Source organism: Acanthopagrus latus, chromosome 4 (genome assembly GCF_904848185.1).
Source record: "Acanthopagrus latus isolate v.2019 chromosome 4, fAcaLat1.1, whole genome shotgun sequence".
Lineage (NCBI taxonomy): Eukaryota > Metazoa > Chordata > Actinopteri > Spariformes > Sparidae > Acanthopagrus > Acanthopagrus latus.
Window position 1 is genome coordinate 17,542,785 of NC_051042.1, and position 15,179 is coordinate 17,557,963.

The 15,179-nt window shown below is 39.7% G+C and overlaps 1 protein-coding gene and 1 long non-coding RNA gene across 2 annotated transcripts in view; one reads left to right on the forward strand and one right to left on the reverse strand.

Annotated features, from left to right (window-relative positions):
* Positions 1-13,864, forward strand: part of gpc5a (glypican 5a) — a 141,280-nt gene extending 127,416 nt beyond the window's left edge. Inside the window, exon 9 of the mRNA XM_037095669.1 lies at positions 10,572-13,864. Within this exon, the coding sequence (XP_036951564.1) occupies positions 10,572-10,732 (161 nt within the window). The 3' untranslated portion in view covers positions 10,733-13,864. The remainder of the gene's footprint in view (positions 1-10,571) is intronic.
* On the reverse strand, positions 11,935-14,890 carry LOC119018185. Its single transcript, XR_005074666.1, has 2 exons — positions 14,824-14,890; positions 11,935-14,390 (listed from the first exon to the last, which is right to left on the reverse strand). It is a non-coding gene; the product is annotated as an uncharacterized LOC119018185 (long non-coding RNA).
* Between the last annotated feature and the right edge of the window lie 289 nt (positions 14,891-15,179).

Below are 15,179 nucleotides of genomic sequence, written 5' to 3' on the forward strand. Positions count from 1 at the left end.
ATATCTAAGATGCTATATATTCTTATAGCACAATGATGATGTTTATATACTGCACAGGTGTCAAGATATTTCAGTCCAAAGTGGTGGGCTGACTAACAGACTGCTACACAGTACACAAACGTGGTATCTTGAAAATTGAGATGTGAAACTTGAGCGTTGGCACAGAAACAGAGAAACAGGTTCACGGTGGATCAATCGTCATAAACTGGCTGTTCATTAAACGTTGTAGCTTCACAGAATGAATGAAGTTGTGCAAAATGATGTAATTTTTGTGGTTAAAGAGTTAATTTATTCTGTTTTCTCTGTGCGTGTGGATCTAATTGAGAGGGGATGCCGTCTCCAGCACAGAGCTTTATTCAGTTGTTGTGTTTGAGAATGGGAGCACTCAGCCTTCTCTCCAAGAGGGTCTCAGGTGGTTTCTCTTCATTTAGGCTCTTTCCTCAGTTGATCTCGTTCTTGTTTAAACAAAACAATTTTGGGGGAGAAAGCAACTGGCTGAGAAATATGTTTGCCTTTTTATTTACACTCATCCTGCCTGCCATGCTCTATATGTCATAAACAGTTTGAGCTATCCACCGATCATTAAAATTTAATTTTAAGAAGCTTAGCTGCCCGCGCCACGAGCATTCAGGTGAAGTGATGTGTGTAAGTGAGAATGAGCCGGTCGTCTTCTCAAGGCCTTCTGTATCACCACCTCAGCAGCAGCTGGCGGAGCTGCTGTGTCCTCCTGCTGTGATGGCCTTTTGTAGAGGTGGTGCAAGACGAAGACATTGGTTTACGACCAGCACGGCTGATGATGCAGCACTTGTTCAGGAGAAATCTGCAACCACATAGGCAGCTAAGAAGTATACATCTTCACCGATGTTGTGCTGTCTGATGTGATGGACAGGATAAAGGATGGAAGCATCCGTCTAGACATAGACGTGTTGCTATTTGTGAGAAATAGAGACAGGATCCAGGAATAAGCTCTCTTTTTTAGTAGACCTTATCAAAAAGATTAATGGAGATACTGAAGAGGACGACACATTGTGAAACTCATCAATGCTCTGTTTATCTGACTCCCTACAACAAGGACCAGTTTAAATGCAACAAATGCCAGCAACACAGCCATTGTCACACATTATTTATTATATTTATTATTTATTATTACAAATTATTAGGAGTGCAGTATGATTAATGATTAGTTAGAATGATAATTGTTGCATGACAATTCTTTTTTATTCTTCTGAAAAACCATTGAAATCATGATGTGAAAAAAACAGCAGCTTCTTCGATTTGAATATTGGATCATATTTCAATTAATCGTGTGGCCTTACAGTACAGTTGCTACAATCAAATTGACAAATGAAGAATATCACACCGAATAACACAGCAAGAATAAGCTGCTAATTTTAGATGTTTTTATTTTTTATGTCATGAGAGGACCTCGTCTATACAATGTGTGATAGAAACAAATTCCCATGTGGCAGCTTCTCACAAGTTCAATTTTCAAATCACAGTTTCCCAAAAGTTTTGAGTATTTCTGCAGATGAACTAAAATTAAATCATCTGAACAGAAACTATTAATATACAACTGGTCCACATAACAAAATAAATGTATTTTTCAAAAATTCTTGTCAATGGCATTACAGCACACCAGCTAGACATGAATCCTCCCACCACAGTAGCTCTGTCATGTCTCATTATCAGCAGCAGCTGCTTGTAGAAGAGAAGTCGTGTGATTTGTAATGTCTGCAGGTCTTTTTCTGGATTGTGTATTTGTGTGTCACACCAAACTCGAATAGATTTCCAGGTTGTACTGTTCATGTTTTCTTGTGTTCATGTGTTCATGTCATCTGTCTTAATTGTGTACAACTGTGTTATCTCCCTTTAAAGAATAGCTGTTGATTCATCTCACATTTTTTTAAGAAGAAGGTCCCAAGACAAATCGCTGCATACAAATCAGCAATCACACACTTTCAGTGTTGATGATATGGAGGCTAAGGAGGAGGTGTAAAGAGGCTTCGGTGAAAGACTCCGCACAAATAAACTTTCACAACATCCATCATTGTGTTCATGTTGATTTTTTATTCAGGATTAAAATGTACTCATAAATCTCACCTGAGTGTTGATACTGGGGTGCTATTTACTCAAACTCTTACCATCAAACTATGTCGAAACATTTAGGTAAAGATGGATAAGAAGATTGAATCACTGGTTTTTGCTCTGGCGCGCTTTAATGCTGTTGTAATCCGTCTAACTTTACTGGTTCACCGCTGAAAAGAATGGAAGGAAAGGACACAGACTGAAAAGAAGATTCTACCACTTCTCTCAGGTTCAGCTCTCAGGTTCTGGCGGCAGGCAGTCTAATAACGCTGTCAAATAACACAGAAATCAATGTGGTTAAATGGTGGTGAAGCTCCTACCCGGGGCGAGAGTCGACAGCAAGCTGAAAGGTCCCAGCTCCTTCACAAAGTAATTGTTCCGTCCTGAAAACCAAAATAATCCTAACAGAAGCCTGCTCACATAAATCTACATCGTCAGATAGTTTTTATTTCATCCGTTTTTGTTTTTGTTTTGTTTTTTTTTTTCAGATGCAAAGACATGATGACACACGGGAACAATATCAAAATGAACAGACGTACGAATTATTGAAGTACACTGAAGTACACTGCACAGTTTTGGGTTGCTGGTAGTATATTTCCGCATTTGCATGTAAAAAGACTGCCGGGGGTTATGTGTCTACTGTGCGGGTAAAGCAAAAAAAAAAAAAAAAAAGACAACAACCTTGTATTGCGGTGTACTGGTTAGGGCTAGGCGATATGGCTGAAAATATATCCCTAACCCCTAACCCTATAATTATTGATTTTTTTTAACCTATTTGAAATAAGAATGCATGGGGGGTCAAGCATGTGAATAAGATTCTTGTATCCAGACTTCTCAGCTGTTCTGAGCTGTAGCAAGTCCTTCACTAGACGATAGGCCACTGCATCTGTTATTTCTTTATAACATTTTGATGTTTTGTCGTATGGCCGGGGACCTCTCCATGGTGGTCTGCTGCCGCTTGTGTGGCGTTCCACCTGTACCGGCAGATGTCTGAGGTGTTGGAATAGCTGTGTCGTATTGGCAGACTTGGTAGGAACGACTACCTTGCAAGGATTGCAGAACTGGTGACATGACCTTTCCTCTTTTATCCACAACTTCCTCTCACGCTGTCACACACATTTTCTTCTTTCACTCCACGCCGTTCTTTTTGTTAAAGCAGTTATGAGGCTCGATGGCGAAAAAGTGCTACAGTGCATGACACTCAACAGGTTGTTGCTAGGTTACCAAAGAGTGAGAGAGTTTGTTCATGCCATCATTCTTGCTTAGCTGGGCCGGGAGAGGTGGAGAGGCTGAAACCCTTCTTCTGCCTACATCCCCAAGAATGCCTTGTGCTTCTGGATCGGGGTTTTCTTCCTGTTTTTTTTTTTTTTTTAACGGAGTTCAGTGAAATTATCAAACGTTCTATCAAATGTATTTTCTATTGATATTGATGATGATATCTGTCGCGATAGATATCATTATCGTTTTATCGCTCAGCCCTAGTACCGGTACAAGTTAACCAAAAATGTGTGTAATGCTGTCACCTCTTTCTCCCAAGTGCTTTTTGTGTCTACATGCTGTCAAATGAAGACAAAAATGCCATGATTTTTTTTTTTTTAATCCTAGTACTCAGTTGATGACAAGGCCTGTTTGATATGATCAAAGTAGCATTTAAGCCTTCTATCTGATCTCAAAGCATGAAAATCACATATTTTAAGCACTGCTGTAGCTTTGCATTAGTTGAGGCAGACCTGTGACATCTCACTCACATCAGCTGATTAGCCTCACTTTTCGTTCTCGCAGCGCAACTCTCTTTCAGTTAAACTTATTTGTTATGCATGACAATTTTTAAAAAAGGGTAAAAAGACATGCTACTCAAACAAAATACAAATTAACACCAGTTGTATCACACTGTCAGTTTTGGACACATCCCTCAACCAGTAGGATGACGAACGTTTAACTTCAGCACTCACCAGTTAATACGAGTTATATCACTGTATCATCAATATTCTTTGTTAATTGACGAATCTGGCAAATACATCAATTAAATACTAGTGTGAGAGAAATAATTCATTGATATCAGTATTTTTGATTTACATACAAGGCTATATTTTGTTGCTGACACTCTAGACACCAAATACTAACTCTGTATCTTGAAACAGCACAGGACTGAGTTGTAATTAAAGGTCCAATGTGTGAGATGATATTGCAGATTGCAACCAACTGTACACCCCTCGTCTCACTATTCGTGCTAAAAATGTGAAAAACATGAAATGCCTACTCGAGAACCTGTGTTCTGTTTGTCCGTGAAAGAGGACCCACTCCCTCTGTCAATATAAAAGGACCATTCTAAGAGTAGAAGTGAAAACACAATGATTCCTAGTGTCAGGTGATTTTTTACTAATGAAAACATAGTTGTAAATTTTACATTTCTGCTAATATTTGAGCCTATTTCTCCCCTAAATCCTACGTACTGGGCCTTTAAACTGTGAAGGCTGGTACTGTCAGAAGGTGGTAGAGGATGAGCTGTCCATTTCTCTTCAAGATACCTCTCCATAGTAACAAAACAGGTAAACGAGAGGAATGGAGGCTGTAATGAAGTTTGACAAACTCGAGCTGTTTATAATAATCCTGTGACTCAAACAGAGCAGCTGAAGATGTGATGTGGACGTGAAGCTCCGAAGGCTTCACCCCTCTATGATCACACTAAAGGCAGTTTACATCACTGCAGTTGTTTTGCGGCGTCTTTTTCCTGCTGCACTTATGTGGTATTGATCATTTTTGGTCCAAGTCCTCAGGAATCAGCTTCCATTGATTTCACTTCAGTTGTAAGCCTCTCTTTCTGACCCGTGTCTCTTTTTCAGACCAGGCACCTTTTCAAACATCCTTACCTCTCTGCTGAGAGCTTGCCAAAACATGTCATTACTGCGGCACTCTCCCGAAGAAAATTTCTAAATGTACTTTTACTGTGACTTAAATACCAGCCATTAGCTGCTGGCAACTGAACGTGGTATGGCTTGAAACCCTTCAGTCACGGCAAAAAAACATCAGTTGTCTGCTCTGTTTGGTTGTGGATGTAGTTGTGCTTTCAGATGGGTAATTTGCTCCTTTGCCTGGACCTTCATTATCATACATACAAAGAACCCACACGGAGCCACAAGATTCAGCAGTGATGATGGCTATTAATAGCTGCAATGCAGTCGGAGTCAATACCGCGCGAGTATGTGAGATATTAAGTAACATGTACATGTCTGTGTCTGTAATCAAGTATCTGTGTGCCAAATGAAGAAACCTGCATTAGCTACATGCTACTTTGAGAGTTCATTTTAGATTTTAAAGAGCATTTTGAATACACAGCTGGGTGCTACAGTGCAGAATCTTTAATCCTAGAGAAGTGTAGTCTGATACTGCTTCCTATTTATTTCCTCCAGTCTCAACCCTCCGTCCTTTGATTGTGCACGCACGTGAAGCCCAACAGTGTCCTTAACACAAGGGTGTGGTGTCTTTATTGCTTCCTCCAAAGGGGTTTTTTGATCATCATGCTCAGCATTGTAGGGTACGCACAACATCCTGCAATTAGCCCTGCATCTCCTATGTTGGGAAGACGTGCCCTCCATGCTGTTAGGATAGAGGATGTGAATCAACACAGAGATGAATCCTCAAAGTAACCTCTTTCCTGATAAGTTCAACGAACTGTGTTAGTGAATCACTGCACTATAAAACAAAATCTCTGACCTGTAGATGGAAGTTTGCTTTTTAAAGGAAACATTCACATGCTCATCAGATGGTTGCATACCCCATGTTGGAAAGTGGTTCCTTCGAATTCAGGTGTGTTAATCAGCTTTGAATCTTAATGTAAAAACAACATGGGTGCTACAGAGATTGTACTTCTTGCTACACCAGTAGATTCTCTAAAAAAAACCAAAAGATATTGCTTTACTAGGCCTGTTTTCTCACGTTACTTTACATCTTACTTTACGTTTTGTTCAGAAAGTCGTGTGCCAACATTTTTTCCCAATTTCTAAGCTGCTGTTCCGATTCAACAAAAGTGTCACTTGAATCAGTTTTAAGGGGGACAACTACGTGAAATTTTCTCAAAAGGCAATTCCCGAGGGACGCCTGCTTACAAACACTTTGTCACCATGCTAGCTGAAGAAAACTACAGTGACTCAAATTTGAACAGCTGGCTAATGTTATCGTGGCTAGCTGGCTCACCGCTAGCCATGATAACCGCTAGGTAACATAAAATGCGACCTCTAATTCACTGCAGTGAGAATGAAGACTGGTAATGATTATAAATAAGTTTTAATTGTATTCAGCCAGAGAGGCGAAGAGATGCCTAACGAATCCTTTTTTTTGACAGACTCAGATTTACACATATGTACGTTACCTGTGTCATGTGCCACTGCTGAGGCCGACAGGAGCACCACGGCTTTTACCACCTGTCATTGATGTTATTGAAATTACATGATCATGTTTACAGTGACATATTGGTGGGGACAAATCATGCTTTTCCCAGGATGTAGGGGTGGTGCCCCCCTCCCTGGAATTTACACCTATGGACTCAAGAGTGCATTCACATCAAAAACTATTTTTTCCAACTATTCTGACATCTAGATCATCCAAGAGATAATAAATAGACTCAGTCGTGACTTTTTCCGTGGCTGTTGAAATACAGTGGTGGTTTCAGCGGAGCAGAACGTATTCATGTGTTAGATACATTCTGTCTCCAGCTTGTTGCTGCTTTTGAAACACTGAAGCTTCAGTAAGAGGAATTGATTCAGGTGTTGAAGTTCAGTGCTCTTGGGTGGAAAACTTGGATGGACTATCTGTGAGCTGTAGACCATCAAATAGCTGTCCGGGGGACTCCACGCCAGTGAATCAATAGATGGTTAATTTCCAGCCTCACTGATGCTTAATCCGCTGGCTCATGTACGGTCCTCTCGCGTGTTGATATTAATCGCAAGAATCATTTTCACATCGTGGTGAACTCTGCAAATTAGAAAAATCAAAAGTGGCCATTCATAAACTTTAATTCAACTACAGCAATGAGATTAGATACCATTAGATGAAATGAAATCAAATTAGATCATATAATATTAGATTTGATTGGAATGATTCTCCAAGGGAATTTCAGCCATTACAACAACAAGTAATTGTTTTGGACCCCGCTTTAGGAAAAAGGAATTACAGACCATCTCTGCTGCATCATATAAAAGTGGAACTGAGGTCCGCAGAGTAAAAGATATCCTCTGCAGCTGGTCCTATTTTTCTCATAGTGAGATAAAGTTTGATAACAGAGCCTTTATAGACTCTGAGAGTGTCTGGGTTAGACTAATCCTGCCCACGACAGACTTATGACCCCTGGGCCTGAGTGAGAAACTTAAATGTCCTGGAGCAGCTGGTCATCTATCCAGGCTCAACTCTCCCCTCTTCCCTGTGGGGATGAAACCAGGATGGAGTCTGAGATGTACTGAGGTAAGACCAGCAGGGCTAAAGAGGACGCTCTATTTCACTCAGGAAGGGACGCTGAATTCCCTCCCTTCAAATCTAAAGGCCTCCGAAGAGATGTGAACAGCAAGATGGATGTTGACAGCCAGTGTGGTGCAGTTGTCTGGATTGATATCCGTTGCTGTTAAGGTGTAATTTTCAAAGGTGGAGACAATTGGGGGTGTCTGAGTTCAAGTCCAGGAGGTCTGGGGTATATACTTTGAAGGTTAGAGGGGAAAAAAGCTAGTCTGTTGTTCTATTTTTAAAGCTTTTAGTCATCATCTTATCTGCTGTACATCTTGAGCTAAGCATCAAGAACACCTGCCTGTACAGACTAAACTGTATCTCATGTTTAATGTTGCTCTGTTATGTTCTGTTAAAAAAAAAAAATAATAAATATATATATATATATATATATATATATATATATGCACACACATATTCATGATGAATCAATTAATAGTATAATCTGTAAAAGGTCAAACTATTGTGAAAAATGCTGACGAAAATTGAAAAGTGATATCTACAAATTGCCACTGTTGTCACATTAACAGTAACAAGACAGAAATGAAAAGAAAATCAGAGAAGACATAAGAAGCTGTAAACAACGACTATTTTCGAATTTGTTGGTTACTCTTTTTTTAAAAATTGTATTACTTTTACTCATCAGGGCTCAGCACAATTAACCCAATAATGACATGAACAACTATATGTAGGATGTAAGAGGTATATCAGAGATGGAAACTATCAGAGGTGGAGACTACACGACAAAATCATGATAATTTGATATATTTATCATGTCATTCATTTTCTTTTAAAAAAGTGGTTTTACTAGCTGCTATTTTAAATGCTGCGAGAGAAACTACGAAAAAGTGGATGGAAAAGTGATGCGCCTCTAAAGACAGCAGCAAGCATTTTTTTCTGACATTTTTTGCTCTGGTAGCGTACAATATATAATTTAGTTACAGTGCTTTCACAAGAAAAGGCAACATTTGATTTCTGATGACTGAAAATTGCATCACTTAAGATTCAAGGCATCACATGGAGACAGAATATTACCTGTGGATAGGGCTCGAACCACATGAACAAGACGTTCGCACCCATGAAACTCACATAAAATCACACAAGCGTATTCGTTAAGCGATGATGTGCAGAATGTCAGCAGTATTGTAATCAGCACAAACCACCAAGGCACGATTATGGAGAGCAAATATTTGTCTATGTAATTTGTCGTGACTGAAGTAAACAGAACGTGACAAAATACAACACGTGAAAGACTGTAACATGATATTGCCCCACATGAGCAGCACATGCACGCAGCAGATGGAATAGAACATGCAGATACACACAGTTTGGTTATTTGCATAAATAGTTAAAACCTCTGCACTGTATGTTTTCTAAAACAGCACGACTGTTTTGGCTATTCAGGAAGCTCATGTCCTCATCTTGGAGCCTTGATAACTGAAGCCCTCCGGTGGTAACATTAGATGTAACAATGACATCTGGCTCCAGTCACAAACACACCCTCGCCCCTTCAGCATTCTCTTTTAAAAGTGGTTTGATTTGACAGAACTGTTCCTGACTGGTGTAAATCAATATCTTATTTAAAGACAACATTTTTGTCTTGTTTCTTTAATTCAACTGCTTCTTTTTGTGATGTTTCAGTGGAATATATAATGTACTTTTGTACCAAAGCCAGTCAGGATGTACATATATTTTAATGTTGACACCTAGATCCTGTCTGTACTTCTTCTCTCACTACAAATAAAAGCAAACTACCACAAAACAAACGAGCTACAGAGCAGATTATTTGCAGAATACATACGACCTGACAGAGATATCACCTCAGCTTTTACAGTCAGTTGACCGATATAGCGATCTTTGCTGTGAAATGTCACATTTTCCTGAACATGAGTAAGAATCCAAGTATCACAGAAGCCTCACAAACTGAATCGCTGAAGGAAAATATTTCCTGCTGAGAAATCAGTTTATTAACTTTAGCTATTTTTATCTATTATAGTTTGTAATGTGCATGTCTAGCCTTGACATATCAGATGGCTGTTGACACAAAGAAGCACCCGAGATGCTCTCCGCAGCACCTCCGGGGGGATGAGATGGAGGCCGAAGGTGCTTCGCAGTAGGATCGGCTCGTTATAATTAGAGTGGTTGAAAATTGACGGCTCCTGTAATGGTTTAGTGGGAGCACTAATGTATTGCAGCTGTCAAAGATGTGTGAAGCATTACAGCTACAGTTATAATTATGGGAAAAATTATACCACACTCGAATACATGTGAGTTATTTCTGAATGTTAGGGAATCAAAGTAAGGTTGATGCTTCATTTAGTTTGAGATCATGATTTAAAATGAGATGAATTAATGTTCCTTCAACACCTGTTTATATTCTGTATTCTTCCACGACAAGACTGATAAATTACACACTAGCCTACAATCATACTTATTTCATGTATAACCAGAGCTTGAAAACAGATAATTTTCCTCTTATGTGTAGAAATCAAAATAATCCACGACTTCTTCTGAGCAGTTTTATAGGAACCATTTTCTGTTGCATATATATGTATTTTGGATTTTTGGGGTGAACTATGGCTTTATATTTTTTGATACCGTATACACTGTCCTGCTGCCGAATGTGTATAAATCCGCTGCTGAAAATAGTCCCTTATAAATACACTTTTCACTTTTCTATCAGTTATGTTTGCTCAGAACTATAATGCCCAGCTGCATTAGGAAATACCTGGTGAAACAATGTATTTCTGACCCTCTTTTCGAAGATTTACATCTTCAACCTTTTCAAATGGGAAGTCGAAAAGTATTGAGAGTGACTAAGTCGATGTCGGTTCTGGTGTTTTCATGCTGTCTGTCGACGAGAGGACGAGTGTAGAATAAATCAGTCTTGTCCTTCACATTAACATGGCCAACAGTTACCTCACCTCCTTGATGTTATATTGATAATGCATGTGTCCTTCTGACTGACCTGTTGGTTTCTGCTCTCTCATCAGTGAGTCCAGATGTGACCGGAGATCATAAACATCAACATCATCATCATCATTATCCACCTGCCGAGGATTCAGAGGCGAAGGGCAGATCCAGAAGCCTTGGACTGACGGGAGCCATCTGGGTCTTGATATTGCCCTGTTTACATATGCTCCTGGCCTTGTAACAGCTGCCTTTTTTGCAGCATGAAACTTTCAGGACTTGATTTCAAGCTAATTAATCCAGAAATGAAAGAGCCAGCGGACGTAATGGGCCCCGATATGTGATGGAGCACCGCTTCCACACAGTGAAGGACATGGGAGGAGTGAACACTGACAGTTGTGTGTGGAAATTACACTGTGGCTTATATGTAAGGAAGCATTTGCAAATATCAATTACTTTTTTATCTGTTACCCGGCATTCATTAACACTAATAACGACTTATTTATAACAGCCGATGTCAAATCTAAAAAAACAAAACAAAAAAAAACACATGTTGTGAAAGTTTGGTATTAATTTAATTGTATTCTGGACATAATATATAAGATCTGTATATGTATATAATCATTAATTTGTTTCTGCATAGCCCATTGTAATGCACTGTAAACAGCATAGGTCGTTCTCATAAATGGGGTTTTACAGCTGCTTACTGTTATGCTGGAAATTGGAAAACCTTCCACAGCTCTTGCTTGTTGCAAGCCCAAATTAAAATGGCCTGTTATTTTAGACTTTCCTAAGAATCCCTCCTGTGTGACATTTTCTGTACAAAAGTGTTCACAACTGTGCTTCAGATCATCGTAGAAAACCGTTAACCGTTACAGTTAACACTCACGTACAGTATATACTGTGTTTCATTACACACTACAATCTGCTGAAAGGAACAAAGAGGAAATTCAAAGCGTCTGCCTCCCTTCACTCGTAATAACTGCCATGCTGTCCACAGCCCATTTAATTGGTATAATTCAATTGCAAAATTGACCTATAAGGCTTCTGCTGAGAGGAATGGTGAAGGGAGGGGGTGGGCAGGTGGACATGGGGGGGTGCAAGCGAGAGAATTTATACTCCTTTCTTCTTTAGAAATAGATTGGTTTCCTCAGGAGTCTATTATCATCCTTCAAATTCAATCCTCCTCTGCCTTCATATAGGCCTGGGTGGGAGCTGATAGCTCCTGGTGAACCACTGGCGAGGAAGAGCCCAGTTCCTTTTAGCTGTTACCTGACTAACCCTACTGCTGGCGTGTTACTGGCAGGTTTCTGTGCAGAGAAAAAGGATGATGATTTGTTTCACATATGCCATGCATGTCTGGTCAATGGCTGGGAGAGAAAAGCACTCACCGGTGCTGAAAATTGGTTCTTTGGCTCAGGTATGTCTTGGAAATGCTTGTAGAGCTTAAAGAAAAAAAAAAAAAAAAAAGTCGCCTTTTGAGATGCCGTGGAAGCTAAAATCACACTCTTTATAGTGAAATTCCTCCATTCATATACATTATTCATATATTCCACAGAGACAAACAGGAACAAACATTAAAGCTGCTACTGTAAATAGATGACAGCGTAAGAAGAAAAATAGCTGAATCATTCAATTAGTGCTCGAGACAGCTTTTCATTTGCCAGCCAAAGGTACAATCTCCTCAGGTACGTGTTTGATCAAATGCGATCATATTTTAAAAGCCTGCGACCTTCCTCATGCTGCAGTTGTCCTAAAGCATGCATAGCATTAGTCATTAGTCATTTTCACCTTTAATGTAGCGGGTTAGACTTTCATCACGATATAAAGTCAAGGCTGTTTGAGAGTCTGAAACACTTGAGTGGCTTGGAGCTTCTCCAGCTGCAGTCTCAAGGTTGAGAAATGATAACTTTTAGATTAATTATACTCATCATTTCTTACTGTGAATTAAATCTAATGTCTGCATATTAGGCTTTTTTAAGGTGAGATCGCCAAATGACAATAGCTGCTTATGGGCTTTAAAACAGTTGTTAAACTGCCTTTAACCCATCACGACTGCTCCTGTGAACCAATTATATCACAGGTTGGCTTAATCAAAGTCAACGCTATTGTCATTTGAACAACTGTGTTAATGACACTATTAAAGAATGGTGTTCTGTCTCTTAACTGGATAACAGGCAGCCGGCACTGAGCCAAATTTGCCTTGAGGCTAAATAGATGTCAGGTCAAACTGGTCCTTTACTTAAAGGAAAGAGTTCAGTTTGATGTCTTTTGTGATAATTATCACCGCATATTGGGACAAGAGGAGGGGAGGAAGGGGCCAGATGATGCTAATACCCAATGATGTGCACCCACATCCAGATAGGTGTCATCCTGCAGGCAACGCAATGTGTCAGCACCTCTTGAATAACATGTTTTCTGTCTTAAAGGAGACCTTTTGCTCAATGCTTTTTTTTTTGTTTGTTTTTTCCTTTCCTTACGTGTGTTATATCAATTCTTGTGCACGTACAATTTCTTGTAATTAAAAAGGTCAAAATCCACATCGATGAGAGCTCCTCTCTGCCACAGAAAACATTGCTCCTGAAATGGCTCGTCAGTAGTCGTGACGTGGTCCTGACCTGTGACTTTGTGACGTCATACTGCATTACCATATCTCACCTTTGCATAATTAACAAATATATTCACAGTAGAAGTGAAGCTATCTGGAAGCCGATACACAATAGAGCCGATCTGAAACGCAGTGAGCTGTTCTGGTTCAGGCATGTGTGCACTGACCAATCAGAGGACACTAGGTAGGAGTCTTAAAGAGACATGAGCTAAAACAGAGTATTTCATACAGAGGGGCACAGCACTGGACAGTATAAGAAAACTGATGGATTTTTTGAGCATTAGAACATGAAAACCTGTTCTAGTAGTAACCCAAAATCACATTTTGAACATGAAAATGTTTCCTTTAATATCCTGTTCCCAGAGTAAATGAGTTATTTGAAAAAGAGATTCCTGTAAAACATGCAGCTCTGTTCAGATGCAATCTGTATATTTTTCATGCAATCATGTTTTGATACCACTGTCTTTAGCTTCGGTTCTCTGTTATAACTTTATAGTCAGGAAGGCAACTGCTGAGAGCTCAACAACACTGCTGAAAATAGGTCAGACAAGCAGTCAAGCCACCAGGCAGGTTGTAAACAATTCCCCAGCTTAGTAAAACTTTTTGGGAAAATAAAATAAGGGCAAAACAGTAAAATGTTTATCCAAACAGTCCATGGGAACTGTTCCTGGTTCAACTTTGACGCTATTTTCTTTGCAATGATTTTCAGCGACGTTAGCGCCTCTGTTGTTGACCTCCAAATAAAGTTTGGGCTTGTTTACATCCTGATTGTCTGTCTGCTTGTGTTTTTTTTTGTTTTGCAATGTCAGTATGTTCCCAGATCTCAGCAGGTCTGTTTAGGTCTGTAGTTTTCCTTTAAAGCAACAAAATTAGCTCCTCAGAGAAAGTTATTTGAGTGTCATCCCCTGATCGTCAAATATTGATGCAAACCAAAAGTATCAGACAAATTTACTTATTGTAAGTCGCTTTGGACAGAAGTGTCTGCTAAATGCTCTAAATGTAAATGTAAATGTAAATGTCAACAATCAACTATCTTTCTCTGGGATGTTATATTTCGTTGCTTTAATTTCAGCAATCATGGTTGTAGTCGTCTGTACCTGAATTTCAGTTTTTCTTAATCTCATCAAGTACCTTAATTGACTACACACCTAAAGTCTTTCAACAGGATCCCCGAGGGTCCCCAGGCCTGCTGAGAGATGTGATCCAGAGTTCATGATCTGTTGTGGCATTAAGATTATTAGTCCTTCAGTGTCTTCTCCTGCTCTCCCCTGGAAACAGTGAGTTCTTGCTATACCTGAAATTTGATTTCAAAGACAAAATATAAGATAATAAATCAGACAACTGGCATACACTTCTGTTCGGCTCATTCTGCTCGGTGACATATTCAGAGCTTCTATTTAAAAGTAAAAATAAGACATAACAATTCCTAGGCCAGATCTTTGGCCAGCTTCTTTCATTGCTTGACATGTGCAAGAAAACCAAGACATGAAGCTGATTTTGTCAGAACTGTCACCCTGCTATGCTGTGTCTTGACACCCTGAACCTGTGATCTCACCCTTTGGTCAGTCCTGAACAAGGACCGAGCAACATGTTGAGCTCTGTGATTTTTAAACTCTGCTCTGTCCTCACAGCCAATGTAGAGCTTTTGTCCCGAACTGGCAGTTGGCCTCACAGGTGATTAAAGGATTCCTATAGGCCTTCTTGCAGAGTACGTGCTCCCTGCTTACCTGGACTTATCTCTTCCAGTTCTTCCATTCCTGCCTGCAGCCCAGAGGACATGACTGTCAAATGTTGGAACACCACTTCGTTGCCTTGTTCATACCGTGATGCTGCATGGATAAGTTCGGTAAGTGGGACATGTGACTCAGTCACAACTATAAAATAGTGGCAGTTTCTGATTGGTGCACATTTATACATGACATAGACTACTTCTCTTCTTTCTACATAATGTCTCATATCACGTTTGCATTACAGGTTTATGGCCTGACTGTCATGTCAAGAGCCAGATGGGACTCAGATGGAGTTTCAGATTAGAAGGCTGCCAAGCTTCTAATCTGAAACTACGTATCAACATTTTCAAGTG